Below are 17,208 nucleotides of genomic sequence, written 5' to 3' on the forward strand. Positions count from 1 at the left end.
GTCTGAGCAGCTCTTTGACTGAGCGGGGTCAGACTGTCCGACGTCTCCGAAGGGTTAAAGAATGGCATCTATGCCTCTGCTCCAATTTTCTGTTGGCTCAGGAAACATACCTTAAACTAGGTTTGAAGGGGGCAGGTGACCAAAGCCCACAGGTAAGTCAAGAACCTGGAGACCTGGGAGAAGGGTCAGAATTTGTGGGGGAACATGGGCTGTTATAGCAGGGATAAAGGAGAGACAAGACAGAATTGGGGGTGGAATCAAATCAGTATCTTAAATTTCTGTATATGAATGCAAGAAGTATGGGGAATAAGCAGAAGAACTCAAAATACTAATAAATAAAAACAATTATGACATAATTGGCATCACAGAGACCTGGTGGGATAATACACGACAGGAATATTGGTACAGAAGGGTACAGCTTGCTCAGGAAGGACAGGCAGGGAAAAAGGGAGGAGGAGGTGTTGCCTTAGATATTACAAATATATACACATGGACTGAGGTTGAGATGGAAATAAGAGACAGACTTGTTGAAAGTCTCTGGATAAGGATAAAAAGGGTAAAAAACAAGGGTGATGTCCTGGTAGGGATCTACTACAGACCACCTAGCCAGGAAGAAGAGGTGGATGAGGCTTTTTTTTAAACAACTAACAAAATCATCCAAAGCACAGGACTTGGTGATGATGGGGGACTTCAACTACCCAGACATCTGTTTGGAAAATAACACATCAGGGCACAGATTATCCAATACGTTCTTCAAATGTACTGGAGACTTTATTTCAGAAGGTGGAGACAGCTACCAGGGGAGAGGCTGTTCTAGATTTGATTTTGATAAATAGGAAAGAACTGGTTGAGAATTTGAAAGTGGAAGGCAACTTGGGTGAAAGTGATAGAGTTCACGATTCTAAAGAATGGTAGGAGGAAGAACAGCACAATAAAGACATGGATTTCAAGAAGGCAGACTTCAGCAAACTCAGGGAGTTGGTAGGTAAGATCCCATGGGGAAGCAAGTCTAAGGGGAAAAACTATTGAAGACAGTTGGCAGTTTTTCAAAGAGACATTATTAAGGGCACAAGAGCAAACTATCCCTCTGCGTAGGAAAATAGGAAGTATGGTGGGAGACCACCCTGGCTTAACCAGGAGATCTTCAATGATCTAAAAATCAAAAAAAGAGTCTTACAAAAAGTGGAAACTAGGTCAAATTACAAAGGATGAATATAAACAAATAACACAAGTATGTAGGGACAAAATTAGAAAGGCCAAGGCACAAAACAAAATCAAACTAGCTAGAGACATGAAGGGTAACAAGAAAACATTCTATAAATACATTAGACACAAGAGGAAGACCAAGGACAGGGTAGGCCCGTTACCCAATGAGGAGGGAAAAACAACAACAGAAAATGTGGAAATGGCAGAAGTGCTTAATGACTTCTTTATTTCGGTTTTCACCAAGAAGGTTGGTGGTGATTGGACATCTAACAGTGAATGCCAGTGAAAATGAGGTAGGATCAGAAGAGGCTAAAATATGGAAAGAACCAGTTACTTGGACAAATTAGATGTCTTCAAGTCACCACCGCCTGATTAAATGCATCCTAGAATATTCAAGGAGCTGACTGAGGAGATATCTGAGCCATTAGAGATTATCTTTGAGAAGTCATGGAAGATGGGAGAGATTCCAGAAGATTGGAAAAGGGCAAATTAGTGCCCATCTATACAAAGGGAAATAAGGACAACCTGGGGAATTACAGCTCAGTCAGCTTAACTTCTGTACTTGGAAAGATAATGGAGCAAACAATTAAGCAATCAATTTGCAAACATCTAGAAGATAATGAGGTGATAAGTAACAGCATGTGTCAAACCAGCCTGCTAGCTTTCTTTGACAGGGTAACAAGCCTTGTGGATGGGGGGAAGCAGTAGATGTGGTATATCTCGACGTAGTAAAGCTTTTGATACTGTCTCGTGTGACCATCCCATAAATAAACTAGGGAAATGCAACCTAGATGGAGCTACTATAAGGTGGGTGCAAAACTGGTTGGAAAATCACCCCCAGAAAGTAGTTATCAGTGGTTCACAGTCATGCTGGAAAAGGGCATAAAGAGTGGGGTTCCACAGGGATCAGTTCTGGGTCCAGTTCTATTCAATATCTTCATCTATGATTTAGATAATAGCATAGAGAGTACACTTATGAAGTTAACAGACAATACCAAGCTGGGAGGAGTTGCAAGTGCTTTGGAGGATAGGATTAAAATTCAAAATTATCTGGACAAACTAGAGAAATGGTCTGAAGTAAATAGGATGAAATTCAATAAGGACAAATACAAAGTACTCACTTAGGAAGGAACAATCAGTAGCACCTATACAAAATGGGAAATGACTGCCTAGGAAGGAGTACTGCGGAAAGGGATCTGGGGGTCATAGTGGATCACAACTAAATATCAGTCAACAGTGTAACGTTGTTGCAGAAAAAGCTAACATCATTCTGGGATGTATTAGCAGGAGTGTTGTAAGCAAGACACAATAAGTAATTCTTCCACTCTGATACGGCTTCAACTGGAGTATTGTGCTCAGTTCTGGGCACCACATTTCAGGAAGGATGTGGACAAATTGGAGAGAGTTCAGAGAAGAGCAACAAAAAATGATTAAAGATCTAGAAAACATGACCTATGAGGGAAGATAGAAAAAATTGGTTTGTTTAGTCTGGAAAAGAGAAAATAGAGGGGACATGATAACAGTTTTCAAGTTAAAAGGTTGGGGGGAGGGATAGCTCAGTGGTTTGCGCATTGGCCTGCTAAACCCAGGGTTGGGAGTTCAATCCTCAAGGGAACCACTTAGGGATCTGAGGCAAAAATCAGTACTTCATCCTGCTAGTGAAGGCAGGGGGCTGGACTTGATGACCTTTCAAGGTCCCTTCCAGTTCTAGGAGATAAGATATCTCCACTAATTTATTTTTAGGTTATTACAAGGTGGAGGAAGAAAAATGGTTTTTCTTAACCTCTGAGGATAGGACAAGAATCAATGGGCTTAAATTGCAGCAAGGGAGGTCTAGGTTGGACATTAGGAAAAAGTTCCTAACTGTCAGGGTGATTAAACACTGGAATAAACTGCCTAGGGAGGTTGTGGAATCTCCATCTTTGGAGATATTTAACAGCAGGTTAGACAAACACCTGTCAGGGATGGTCTAGATAATTAGTCCTGCTACGAGTGCAGGGGACTAGACTAGATGCCCTCTCGAGGTCCCTTCCAGTCCTATGATTGGACACCCAGACACCCACATAGGTCTTGTATGAGCCACGAGAACTCCTGGACAAAGAGAATTAGGGCAGTATATATAAAGCTTAACTGTAAGCTAGGCACATATCCAGGAAATCCAACAGGTTTTCAGCAGAAAAGGTGAATTTAAAATATGCTGTTAACGAGAGGGTCATTTCCGGCTCTGAAATGTAAGGGTCGTTTGGAGGGAAACAGCGATTTCACATTACTGGAGAGCATTCAGGGGCAAGCTCTGCAATACTGAATCAAATGAAAAATAACCCAAAAAAAAAAAAATCTATAGCAGGCTGCAGTGCTGGACTGTTGGCCTCCCTCCCACCGGTGTGACCCCACTGGGAGAGGGCTGTTTGTAATGAACTGAAAAGGTTTCTGGTCATTTGGAATAAAGCTATTTTTGATGTGCCTGGCTCTCTTGACTGACCCCAGAAGGAATCCCTTGTGTAACACCTGGATAACGCAAAAGCTAGACTTTCCTCACCAGCCATTTTATTTGGGGGGTTCCTTTTTTGCCCCCTTTAATCTGAGATGTTCATTGGCTGAAATCCCGGCCCTGCTGAATGCATGGTTACTAGTTCTGTGAGGCTGCAGACAGACGTCCGGTTAAACTCTGGAAAGGCAGGAAGAGCTAATGAAGGGAATTCTGCAGATTAGTGTGTGCAAACCCTCCCCTCCCAACAGCCATCACACTGACGTGGTGGAATGAGTTTCTCAAGCAGGCAGCAGGGTTTCAAGCTGAAGTACTCACCAATTTGCTGGCTTTGGCAGCTTCCAAAGATTCTGGAAATAAAGCAGAAAAACAAAGAACCATGAGATGTTTGACACATGTACCACTCAGGGCTCTTAGCACATGAGCAGCAGGGCAGAGGGGAGTCCCAACTCACTCTCTGGAATCCTTTGCTTCACTGAGAGAGTTAAGCCCAAAGTCTAGGTCTAGCTGAAGGATCACTAGATGTGTCTCTAAAAGGAGGAATTAAAAGTCTGGGAAGAAGCAAGGTTACAGTGCAGCAAAACGAGCAGGCGTGCTGAATTAGATGGCCTTTTCTAGGGCAGCAAGTGTACTGTGTTCTTATGGATAACTCAAGTTGGTTTTCCTTGGTGTTGGTCCTGCTTTGAGCAGGGAGTGGGACTAGACCTCCTGAGATCCCTTCCAACCCTCATCTTCTATGATTCTATGATCCAAGGAATATCAGCTATTTCAGACTAGAACAACAAGCCCCTGACATCTTCCCTGCCTCTGGTTAGATGACGGCAAGATTTCAGAGAGCTTTGGATCATCTCAAGCCTAAAAAGCCCCTTTTTCAGGAACACAGAAGTACGGACACATGACCCTGCCTCCACCAATTAAATTCCATCTGGTAATCAAAGGTGATATATCTCCATAAAACAGGGCCAGCTAAAGGCATCTCAGGCCTGTAACATCACTTGGTAAACTAAAATACGTTTCTATAGTTAGTCATCTGAAATTCTCCACACGGCTAACTTATGAGCACAGGTCAGGTATCTTACTGAGTACAAGGAAAGGTAGACATTTAACCAGCTACATGTGTGCAAATAAAATTAAGTGCATAGAAGAGACAAGCTGTATGAGGCAAAGTCTTGCCTTCTGAGCTTCTCTTAAAGGTACCTCCAAACTTCGAGTAGGTTTCTCCTCCTCCTTTGTTAAATGACCATCTCTGTTCAGCAACCAATGCTTGTCGATCCCTCAAGAGAGGTTGCACAATACTTGATTTGCACACACATGTAAGTTGCACACTCAAACGTATCTGTGCAGTTGTCTGAGTTTAACCTTGAAGATCTAGATTACAATGTAATGCGTGGAGAGAGCTGAATGCTTCTGGGGCTGTGATCCTGTCAGGCTCCAACTGATCAGGGTCAGGCTTTCTCACTACTAGAATGGGAGACCGCCCAGGAGAATCCAATATCCTGTAGCATACGTTGACTATTCTGTAGCTGGCATTCTTCCTTGAATGATCACGTTAAAGCCCCATAGGTCGTTATGAGGGGTTGTGTCTGTCATAGTTGGCCAGGGGCTCCGTTTGCGGTTTCCTCTATAAAACAGCAAAGAGAGCTCCTGACCAACTCTGACAATCAAGGGTGTCCTGGCATTTACATGAACTGGTGCAAACGCTGGAGTCTGGGCTGAAATTCAATTCGACATAAAGGGCCCTGGCATTTTCACTTGGATTCGGGATTTTTCTTCACCCCCTGTCCTGAACGGTTTGTATCTTTGATATACTCTGTTAAACAGCTGCTGCATTCCACTCCAGAGACAGCTATAGTTTAGTGGTGAGCAAAGCGATTCCCATGTACAGGTGTGCGTAGACATGATCAAAATGTACAATTTTAGCATACAACCTTGAGTTAAGTGCAGAAGTTGTGTGTACTAAGCACAGGAGAAGGATTTGTTTGGGTAAATTTCATCCTTTGTTTTGTTCCTGGATATTTGATGGGTCTGATATTGTGGCTTGCAGCCATGGTAGCTGTTTGTATGGCATTCATTGTGGGTAGCACTCTGTTTGCGTGCGTGTATTAAGGTGAAATGAGGCATCAGCTGCCCAGATAACAGACACTATAGAAGCAGCTCATAAATCAAAGACCCCAACCATCCCCACTGTGCTTCTTACACCTTTATTCCTTTTAGCAGAGAAGGTGCTAGATTTATGGGAATTGAAATCTCTGCATCGTATACTGCAGAGGCAGAGACTGCAGCAGACGCTGCTGTTTCTATGGAAACTCCCTGGCATGCAGCCACGCTTCATGTGTCTGTATTTTGCTTCTCCAAAGAGCACTGCAGCCGACCCTGTGTGCTTTGACCCCTTCCACCTTCTTCTTGGTCTCCCACCATCACCTCTACAGCTCACACGTTTGAGCTACTCATCTCAAACACCTGTCTTATCCCTCTGACCCAGCCAGTGACTGCGCCTCACTGTTCACACACTAGTTCAGAGAGGGGGTGTGTGTGTGTGTGTGTGTGTGTGTGTGTGTGTGTGTGTGTGTGTGTGTGTGTGTGTGTGTGTGTGTGTGTGTGTGTGTGTGTGTGTGTGTCCGTCCCTCATTTTCTGAGGCAATTCCCCAGATCCCTCTGTCAATATCCACCACTCTAGCCTCTCTGGCTTCTCACGAGCTCTTCTTCTCCCCCAACCTCTTACTTCTTCACACAGCACTCGCTGGGATGCCTCAAGGTACAGGAGTCCAGCTACCAGGGCTGGAGAAAGCAGGGCAAACTGGAGCTCACTCCCCACCAGGAGGTAGGCAAAGTCCAACTCACAATCTACAAGCCTTTCTCCAGAATCTCTCTCAAATGAGGAGCTCCAGAGGGATCTATGAAAGCTAAACAACGGGGCAGCACAATGGCCAATGACATTCAGGGCAAGGTAATGCACATGGGAAGGTACTACCTGAACTGCCTGACACAGCTCACACGGCACTGGAAACCCAGCACTTCGGGAAGAGAGAGACCTGGAGATCACAGTAAGCAGTTCAGTGAGAGCGACTCCTCAGTGTGAAGCAGCAAACAAACCATTAGGAACAGGGTGAGCAAATCCTGCCGCTATTCTAATACTACTGGCTAACTCCGGGGGACGCTCTCCCTGGATACTGCGTTCCGTTCTAGTCATCTCCTCAAGAAGAATGCAGCAGAAATGGCTGGGTGGGAGGGGGAAGGACGACAAAGGGCAATGGGGATGAATAGAGGCCTAGAAAGACTTCCATGTGAGGAGAGACTGAACATTAGGGACTATTTAGAGAGGAGACAGAAATGGGATGACAGGCTCATCCTACAGGGACAAACAGAGGCCTAATGACATTAAAAGGCAGCAACATTTTAAAAAAAACAAGCTGCCACCCACTGCCCGGCCCCCTTACCACTGGAGGCTAGTTCTGGACCGTTTCACTTAGACTGCCTTTCTCCAGGCAGTTATGGACATGCTCCTTGCCTCACTTACCTATCGCCCACCAGCATTCTACTTGAGCTTAAGCCGGTGTGGATTTCAATACCACTGAACGCTCGAGGACTTGAGGAAGAAATCAGTGATGTTCTCGCCACCCTGGACTTAATCCTAACCTTACCTGCATGATGGCAAACTTGACAGCAGCCTCCCAACAACTTCAGAGGGCTCTGGATCCAGCCCTTAGTGGGGATCCTGGGTGGCCTTTATAGCCTTTCCCTGGGAGCTTGTTGAGATGCCCTTGGAAAGCTAAACTAAAGGAGCGGTGCACCAGTAAGTGCTATGCTTGCACCTCCACGTGCCCCAGCAGAGACTCCCCTCTGGCAGGAGAAAAGGTAGAAGGGATGGGTGAAGATTTCCCCAAAAGCTCCAATTCCAGGCAATGCTGGATGTCTGACATATGGATTCCTCTTGGGCTGGAATGAAGGGAGATAAGGACTCGTAAGAAAGACGAGTGAACCATACCTCTTTTGGGGACCTTTGAGGCAGAAGATTCTGGGGTTTCTGGAGATGTTGTATCTGCTCCATCTTCAAAAATCTGGATCTGAATAAATGGAATAAATTCAATGTTACCAGCGAGAAGTGGCATGAACACGCAGCAGCCCCATTCTGGAGTTCGGGCTTTAACACAACAGACTTCACTTTGTGCTGATTTTTTAATCTCATTTCTTGGTGTTCCTCCCTCACCAACTTCCTGAAAACTTATATTTAAAATGGACTAGAAACCCATTGTGGATTTGAGGACCCAGTTGCCCAGGCAGTCTAAAGCAGTTTACAGGTCGCTATCTACTTCAGTCCAAGCCAAGCTAATGACTTTTGGTCTGTCGATCAGTTTAAGTTTCTGAGCGATAAGGAGAAGCTAGGATTTGTTTTTAAAGTATATTTTATCTGAGCTGAACAGAATTGTAAAGACTCCCACACTCCTCAGTACGAAAAGCTGCTTTTCTCCAAGATGTAGCAACCTGTGAGGGCTCAGAACACCAATACAATCACCACAGAGGTCCTAGTGAAAGCTGCCACGCTCTCAGGGAGAATCCAGCACCTGAAAGCAGACACGGTCTCAGGTTTGGGGCAATGCTATGAAAACTAAAGCACAGGTGTCCTAGGGGTCTTTTTAAACAATCTTTTTGGCCAGGCTCTTGACTGACAAATAACGGAGGATAGGAGGTTTGTTAACAAGCAGGCACCTCTGCGGTAGCCTGCCAGTCTGTAAGTGGTTCCTATGTAGGTACGGTGCCCAGGACACCAGATAAACAAGCAGGAAGAGGTATTTTAATGAGACGCTATGCCAGTGGCTCTCAACCTTTCCAGACAGACTACTGTACCCCTTGCAGGAGTCTGATTTGTCTTGTGTACCCCAAGTTTCACCTCACTTAAAAACTATCTGCTTACAAAATCAGGCATAAAAATACCAAAGTGTGTCAGCCCACTAGTACTGAAAAATTGCCGACTTTCTCATTTTTACCATATAATTATAAATCAATTAGAATATAAATACTGTTCTTCCATTTCAGTGTATAGTATATAGAGCAGTATAAACAAGTCATTGTCTGTATGAAATTTGAGTTTGTACTGACTTCACTAGTGCTTTTTATGTAGCCTGTTGTAAAAGTAGGCAAGTCTCTAGGTGAGTTGATGTCCCCCCCAGAAGACCCCTGTGTACCCCTGGCTGAGAGCCACTGCTCTACGCTATAGAAATAATGACAACGCCATCAAAGGCAGCGAAAATACTCAGAGCAGTGTTTAAAAGAAGGTGGAAAAGGGGCTGACAGGGCACCTCTCCAATGAAAGCCACGTGCTGCTGACCTCTTTTGGTGAGTTCTGTAAAGGGGAGGCTTTTGAGCCATCTCAGCAGTGCACAAGGGAGAACTTTTCACTTGGCTTACAGGAATCCATCCTAGGAGGAGATTATATCGTCTTGATAATGGGGCTTCCCACTCCCTCATACAGCCGAGGTCATCAAAAATGAGCCTAGGAATTCTAAGCACCTCTGACTCGTCTGTCTAGTACAGGTGGGGTTAGATACACTGGGCATGGGATGACCAGCAGTGACAGATCAGTGTTTAGGACTGTTTTCCTACAGTTGTATTTTATCACCACCCTGATTTCAGGAGGAGACAAACAGGCGCTGATCACTTAAAGGTCCCCCTGGCACTTGCCCCAGAAGGGTCTGAGTTCCCTCACGAATAATCACATTCCGCCGTCCTAAATTCCTCCTGCGATTTTAACTGAATACATGAATTGTCATTTCTCCTTCCACGCCACTAACAAAACAGCTTTGCAGTGGGGCTAGAATAGAACGGAGGCTGCATTTCCGTCCCAGAGGTGGGTGAAGTGCCCCCAACAGTACATGGTCTGTAAAGCACTCTGGGATCCCCGGACTGTCAGTAAGTGACATGAAGCGGAAAGTGAGGAATTAGAGCTGCGGGGGGGAGTGGTTATTTTTTAGTTTAGAAAAGCACAGTAACGTACAGGACATGGTGCTGAGACATAGCTAGGATTGCTCTGCCTACAGCCATCAGCCCTCTCCATGGCATGGGAATCAGCACTACTGTACCTGGTGACAAACTCTAAGGTCTCCACCTGTTCTAGGAGGACTCTGATGCTTAAAATCCCTGACCCAGTGAACGGAAATCCCAAGTATTTTAAAGCTGCCAAAACATGCGCAGGAAACACATCCGTGTTGACACAGTTGCTCGCAGTGCTGTTCCAGGCCTTTGGTGAGCAGTACAGGGAAACGGATGGGAAAGGCACGGTCAGAAACAAAGAGCAGGGAAACAACAGTGGCTCTCCCTACACCATTTCCATGCTTGGGTCTGGTACCTACAGTCTCCTGCGGCAGCTTACCAGGATGCCAGATCTAAGCCCCTCAATGTCCATTTACAAAACAAGTCAGCCTCTCCTCCTCCTGCTGTATCAAACCCAAATTCCCTCCATTAACTTCCATTCAGTACTGGCTAGGAGGCACTCAGTTCCAATCCAGCCCGGCTGCTCACTACAGCTGCCTGGAAATCCTCCAGCAGAACAGGTCTGCATCAGGGATGGCAGATTCACCTAAACAGAAACGTCGCAAAGACGGTATGATTTTGACGAAGCTCCAACAGAATCCAGACAGGTATCCAGACAGCCAAGTCTCCTGCCAGCTCGTCCGCCTAGCAACTCGGCATCCCATCTGGCATGCTGCCAGGCACCCTGTACGTCCAGCCTCCTGCCTGGTGGGCTAATGGGGACCCAAGACCCCAGGAGTTTGGAAGCTGGTGTTTCCAGCTCCCTTTCAGCCCACCAGGCAGAATTGTTTGGAAGGAAGGAAGAGAAGGAATCCACCTAACGAAGAGCAGGAAGCACCTCTTCGCAGGCAGGCTGGCTAACCTAGTAAGGAGGGTTTTAAACTAGGTTCGCCGAGGGATGGTGACCTAAGCCCGGAGGTAAGTGGGATACCGGGAGGAAACACAAGGAAGAGGGTGTAACAGGGGAGGCCTCCTGATTCATACTGAGAAAGCAGGGCAATCAGCTAGTTATCTTAGGTGCCTGTACATGAACGCAAGAAGCCTGGGAAACAAGCAGAGAGAACTGGAAGTCCTGGCACAGTCAAGGAACTATGATGTGATTGGAACAGAGACTTGGTGGGGTAACTCACATGACTGGAGCACTGTCATGGATGGGTATAAACTGTTCAGGAAGGACAGGCCGGGAAGAAAAGGTGGGGGAGTTGCACTGTATGTAAGAGAGCAGTATGATTGCTCAGAGCTCCAGTATGAAACTGGAGAAAAGCCTGTTGAGAATCTTTGGGTTAAGTTTAGAGGCAAGAACAACAAGGGTGATGTGGTGGGAGTCTGCTATAGACCACCAGACCAGGAGGATGAGGTGGACGAGGCTTTCTTCCGGCAACTAACAGAAGTTTCCAGATCACAGGTCCTGGTTCTCATGGGGGACTTCATCACCTGACATTTGCTGGGAGAGCAATACAGCAGTGAACAGACAATCCAGGAAGTTTTTGGACAGTGTTGGGGACAACTTCCTGTTGCAAGTGCTGGAGGAACCAACTAGGGGCCGTGCTCCTCTTGACCTGCTGCTCACAAACAGGGAAGAATTGGTAGAGGAATTAGAAATGGGTGGCAACCTGGGCAGCGGTGACCATGGATTGGTCGCGTTCAGGATCCTGACAAAAGGAAGAAAGGAGAGCAGCAGAATACGGACCCTGGACTTCAGAAAAGCAGACTTTGACTCCCTAGGGAACTGATGGGCAGGATCCCCTGGGAGGCTAATATGAGGGGGAAAGGAGTCTAGGAGAGCTGGCTGTATTTTAGAGAAGTCTTATTGAGGGTGCAGGAACAAACCATCCCGATGTACAGAAAGAATAGCAAATATGACAGGCGACCAGCTTGGTTTAACAGCGAAATCTTCAGTGAGCTTAAACACGAAAAGGAAGCTTACAAGAAGTGGAAATTTGGACAGATGGCATGGAAGGAGTACAAAAATATTGCTGGAGCATGCAGGGGTGTAATCAGGAAGGGTAATCACAGCGTAATCACACTTGGAGTTGCAGCTAGCAAGGGATGTGAAGGATAGCAAGAAGGGTTTCTACAGGTAGATTAGCAACAAGAAGGTGGTAAGGGAAAGTGTGGGACCCTTACTGAATGGGGGAGGCAACCTACTGACAGAGGATGTGGAAAAAGCTGAAGTACTCAATGCTTTTTTTGTCTTGGTCTGCCCAGACAAAGTCAGCTCCCAGACTGCTGCACTGGGCAGCACAGTATGGGGAGGAGGCGACCACCCCTCTGTGGTGAAAGAACAGCTTAAAGACTTTTTAGAAAAGCTGAACATGCACAAGTCCATGGGGCCGGATCTAATGCATCTGAGGGAGTTGGCTGATGTGATTGCAGAGCCATTGGCCATTATCTTTGAAAACTTGTGATGATCAGGGGAGGTCCCAGACAATTGGAAAAAGGCAAATATAGTGCTCATCTTTCAAAAAGGGAAGAAGGAGAATCCAGGGAACTACAGACCAGTCAGTCTCACCTCAGTCCCTGGAAAAATCACGGAGCAGGGAGCCCAGAAATTCCTGGTCACCTCATTCATGCAGAGGGACAAACCCCTGCCATCCAGATGGAAGCTGCAGAATGCTGCTTTATCACAGGGCAATCACCACTGCTCCAGCCGCCATTATTAGTTTTTTTAATATACCTACTTCCCTCTGGACAAGTAAAGGCATCGTTAGTGTGCACAAGCCATAGGAGAGACTTTATAACAGCTTGCCATGGCGCTGGGGATCAGCAGAGCAGCCTTGAGCTGAGGCCCGATACGGGCTCACTCTCTCTGTGTGTATCTACGCTACAAGCACCACAGAGGCACAGCTACAGCCGTGGTGCTGGAGCGCAGACACCTGCTATAGTGACGGGCTTTCATTCCTATAGTAAACCCACTCGCTTGAGAGGCCGTAGCTTGATCAATGGTAGAATTCTTCCATTGGCTGAATGGTGTCTACACTGGAGCTTAGACGGATTGAACTAGGTCTCTCCGGAGTGTGACTATTTCACACCCCGGAGCTACATAGCTAAATTGACCTACGTTAAAGGTGCAGGCAAGGCCTCTGGAAGAGGTTAGCACTTTCTCCCAGCTTACCATAGAGTTTGTTTTTCCTAAAGGGATTTATCAGCTCCAAGACACTTATTCTGCCTGGTATATTTAAGATCTGAGACTTTGTTTTTATGAACAGTCTGTTTTTGAAGCTAATGCTCCACAAACAAGTTAGAAGACTACTGCTGTGTTTTATGGATGCAGTTTCTATTTGCACTCATTTGCAATGGGGTAGGGTTTGGTTGGTTGGTTTTTTGGAGGGGAGAGTGAGGAAAGTTTCTTTGGGCCTTGTATATTCCAAGAAATAGTTTTTATGGGTTTAACAGGACTGTGGTTACATCAATTTGATTAAAAATCTGTTTTATTAGCAAAAAAAAAAATTACAAAGTTAGAACGCTGCTCAGGAGAGCCTCGTTTATGGTTAACATCCCACGGTCCCACATTGCACGTAACCACAGAGTAGCGATGTGGCAGTGGCTTTTGAGGGTGACCTAGAGACGAAGCATGGGGGTGAAGCACTAGTTTCATTTATAGCCGAGAACATGAGCAGGACATGAATTCTGTTGCAAGCGCCTCTAAAAGAACCTTGTCATTTTCTGATTTATTTTTTTTAAACTGATCCTTCAAAAATTAACATTGGTGTTTTAGTGGTTGCTTTTGATTTAAACTGAAAACTGGAACCCTAATGATAGGTGTGAGCCCTTGCTTATGCACTCTAAGCGGTGCACAGAACAAGTAACAGAGAAAGCAGCACACACAGCACAACACCACTCCTAGCCCCACAATGTGCTTGCATCTTCTCTTCTCATGACAAGAGACCTAACCTGCAGCAAACTCCAATTCCAGCTGACAACATTGCTATAGCAACCGAGCAGTGCTCCCTAGCAGCATCAGAAAAAAATTCATTACAGAAAACAGGGAACAAGACGTTCAGCCACCCAGACTCTCAGATAGCCCCAGTTTGTGCCAATCCCCAACCTCCCCCAAAAGCAAGACAAACACAAAACGATCAATGTTCTTAACCATCTAACTGCTGGATGAGGAAAGAACTGAACAGCAGTGGGCACCTCTCTCTCCAAAGCTGCTTCTAGTCGTTATTACAGATTGATTCTCCTCCTCTGCTCTCTTTCTGAGCTCTCAGGCTGGAGCCAGTCACGCGCCACAGAAAGGAGCATTATAAAAAAGAAGTGAATACACACTCTTACAGGGCCAGGCTCTAAGAACAGCCCAAGACGTTATGAAGCAGCATGCTCCTTTCATACGGAGCAGACATTTTAAACCACTCATGGATTTGGAGTCCACCCTCCCCAGCTCACAGCTGCCATGCTGCATTTGCCGCTCTAAAAGGATCCAAGTCCTTGCGGCTGCTTCAGAATTCCGCTTGTAGCGGCAACTGTGCTCCCAGGCAAAGTCAAACCTGCCTCACAATTTAAAGCCAAGTTTTAAATCTGGGGAAATAGCGGTTACTCGCCAGCCTCTGCACGCTAGTGGGATGTGTCCCTTCCCTGTATAGCTCACAGGTGTGCCCAGGCAGAAGCAATGCACTGCAGGTACTGAAGAGTAACTCCTTTAAACAGGACAGCTGGTGCACCTTGCCCGAAGAGGAGGAGAGACTGAAAGAGTGTGCAACAAATAATCCAAGAGAAAGATATGGAGACAAAAGCACAGGCACAGATAGCTATCTGCTGCTCGGAATAAGTCCCTTCCACTTCCAGGAAGAACATTTTAAGAGACACTTTCCTGGAACGTAGCAGAATTTGTCAAACTCCCACAAAACAGGCCAGGCCAGTAATGGTCTCTGGGATCCAAATAATTAGATGGAACAACTGCAGAGCGGGATGAAGGACAAGAGGCTTTCTGACACAAGAGAACTGGTGACACCAGTAAATGATACAGAGACTCCCATGCAATGTCTCAAGGAAGAGTGTATCAATACTGACTGTGCGAGACAGGGCCATCAGACTCTAACCAACAGCTTGGCATAACTTAGCCCTTTGCTCCAGTCTAAGAGGAATGCACTGGTGATCGAGTTTGCATCCATTTCTGCTCTGGATTCAACACACTTTGCATTGTTGGTTGGTGTGAAAAGATCTACCAATGGACTGTCACATTTCTTGAATACCTCTACTAACATCTGCTTAAGCAATCACTCATCCTGGTCCTGTAGCCTGAAACTTTTCTTGTAAGCTAGCACATTTTCTTTCCCAGATGAGTGGGCTAAGGGACACACCTGATAGACCAGGTACCAGTCCAGAGGGCCAGCAAAATGGCTGGGAATGAGCACCTCCTTGCTTGATGATATTGAACATTGCTGTGACGCTGTCTGTCAGTACTGGACCAACAACCCTTTTAATCATTGTCAGAAAGGACTTCAGAACCCACCTGACGGCTCCTCCTTCCGGACCATTTACTTGCAGCTTGGCTTCCCATGTATTCCATCAAAAACATCCCATCACATTTTGGACATGGGTCAGCCCGATCAGGGGCATCTGCTGAGACTCACATGGCTGGGGATGGAGGACAGAAATGAGCTCTCACTCAGCATACCGCCCTTAGCTACCACAGGGCCACAAATTTAAAGTGAGGAATAACTACTGTTAATTTTTCCCTGGAGGACACTTGGAGGCAAGGAGTCAGACAACTGTTGGATTGGTTAGCCATCTCTAACCCAACCATTCTGTCAGGGTGGGACTAAAAAGATTTTGCGTTGCTTGGATGCAGTGGGCTGGCCATTCCATTGGAAAACTGCACAAAGGGACCATTAAAGGTGAATGGATTAAAACTGTGTTTGCACATCGCCTCGTACAACAGGGTCCTGGTCCACGACTCGGGCTCCCAGGCACTACCGTAACACTAATACTAATTTAAAATTAAAAGTTAAAAAGCTTTAAATCCAAGTTACTAACAATACATGTTTAAAGTGACACTACACCCCATGTTCTTCATAGAGATATTATTATGATATGATTATGGCATAACTATCATGTATTTTATGCAAGATAGGGCATGTACTATGTCATTGAAAAGGTTATGATTCACTGAATATGATTATCTTATTTGTATGCATGTATCATTTTGGTATCTGAAGTTAGGAATATTGTCTATGTATCTGTTACAAATGTGTTTACACCTGGGGAACGCCCACTAGGCAGAATGCAATCAGTCTAGACGGCTGGCTGGGAAGGGCCATTAGGGAAAACAATAGGTCTTAGAAGATGCCAATCTCCCATTGAGGACGCCACAAACAGCCTCCATGTCATGGCTACTGTGTCCCTACAGGGACCTGTGACCAAGTCACCCGGTACTGGACTCCATCTTGGAATGCCAGTGTCTTTCCACTGAAAGGCGTGGGAAGTAAAGTTGGAGACAAAGGGTTCCCGCCATATACAAAAGCTATTTAAGGAAGGGGAGTGACGACATCTAGTTTCTTCACTGACTCCCCGCCAAAGAAACTGCTGGAAACACCTGAGGAACAAAGGCTGGACTAGGGGAGAAGGGCTGAATTCAGGCTAGAGGGGTTTCTAGCCTGTGAAAGGAATACCTGGAGTTTTAAGCTGCAAGCAAGTGCAGCTTGCTCTCAAGAAACTCTGTAAACTGCCTAAAACAACATTTAGGGTGAGAATTTGCTAGTCATATCCAATCTCTTTAGTATATTAAGCTTAGCAAATAATTACCTAGCAAATAAACATTTTTGTTTATTTGCTAGGTAATCTGCTTTGTTCTGTTTGCTATCCCTTATAATCACATAAAGTCTCTGTTTTGTAGTTAATAAACTTGCTTTTGTTTTGTCTAAAACCAGTGAGTGGAAATCATAACTGGGGGCCGAAAGCTGTTGCATATCTTCCTCCACATTGAGGGAGGGGGCGAATTTCACGAGCTTATGCTGTACCGTTCTCTGTGCAGCACAAGATGGTATCATTTGGGGTTTACACTCCAGAGGGGGGCGGGGGGTGTGCCTTAGCAACTGGGAGGTGCCTTAGCTGAGCCTTCCCATGCAGAGCTAATCTCAGCATCTGTGTGAAGCTGGGTGTGTCCCTACCTGTATGTGTGCTGGAGGGGCCTTGCGGGCCTGTCACAGCAGGGAGCCCAGGCTGGTGGGTCAGGCGGGCTCAGTGGTACCCCAGTTCCAGGTAGCACCCCGGGGGAACCCCTCACATAGAGTTAATTCCTCATTCAAGTTTAAAATGATGTAATTTCCTGCTTCACTTGAAGGTACCTGCCCAGCCTCCACTCCCAAGTTTTCCTTGCTACAGTCATTTAGGGTATGCCCACACTGCAAAGAAAAACCTGTGGCACCAAGTTTCAGAGCCCAGGTCGATTGACTCAGGCTCACGGGGCTCGGGCTGCAGAGCTACATCCCGGGCTCCGAGACCCACCCCCTCATCGAGTTTCAGAGCCCAGGCTCCAGCTCAAACAC

At 46.0% G+C, this 17,208-nt stretch overlaps 1 protein-coding gene across 1 annotated transcript in view; it reads right to left on the reverse strand.

The window, feature by feature from the left end:
- DCTN1 (dynactin subunit 1) overlaps positions 1–17,208 on the reverse strand; it is a gene marked incomplete at its 3' end in the record, with an annotated part of 104,372 nt that overhangs the window by 67,129 nt on the left and 20,035 nt on the right. Inside the window, exons 3-4 of the mRNA XM_034772558.1 lie at positions 7,680–7,758; positions 4,013–4,044 (exon numbers count right to left, since the gene is read on the reverse strand). Of these exons, the coding sequence (XP_034628449.1) occupies positions 4,013–4,044; positions 7,680–7,758 (111 nt within the window). The remainder of the gene's footprint in view (positions 1–4,012; positions 4,045–7,679; positions 7,759–17,208) is intronic.

The sequence above is a fragment of the Trachemys scripta genome, chromosome 5 (genome assembly GCF_013100865.1).
Source record: "Trachemys scripta elegans isolate TJP31775 chromosome 5, CAS_Tse_1.0, whole genome shotgun sequence".
NCBI lineage: Eukaryota > Metazoa > Chordata > Testudines > Emydidae > Trachemys > Trachemys scripta.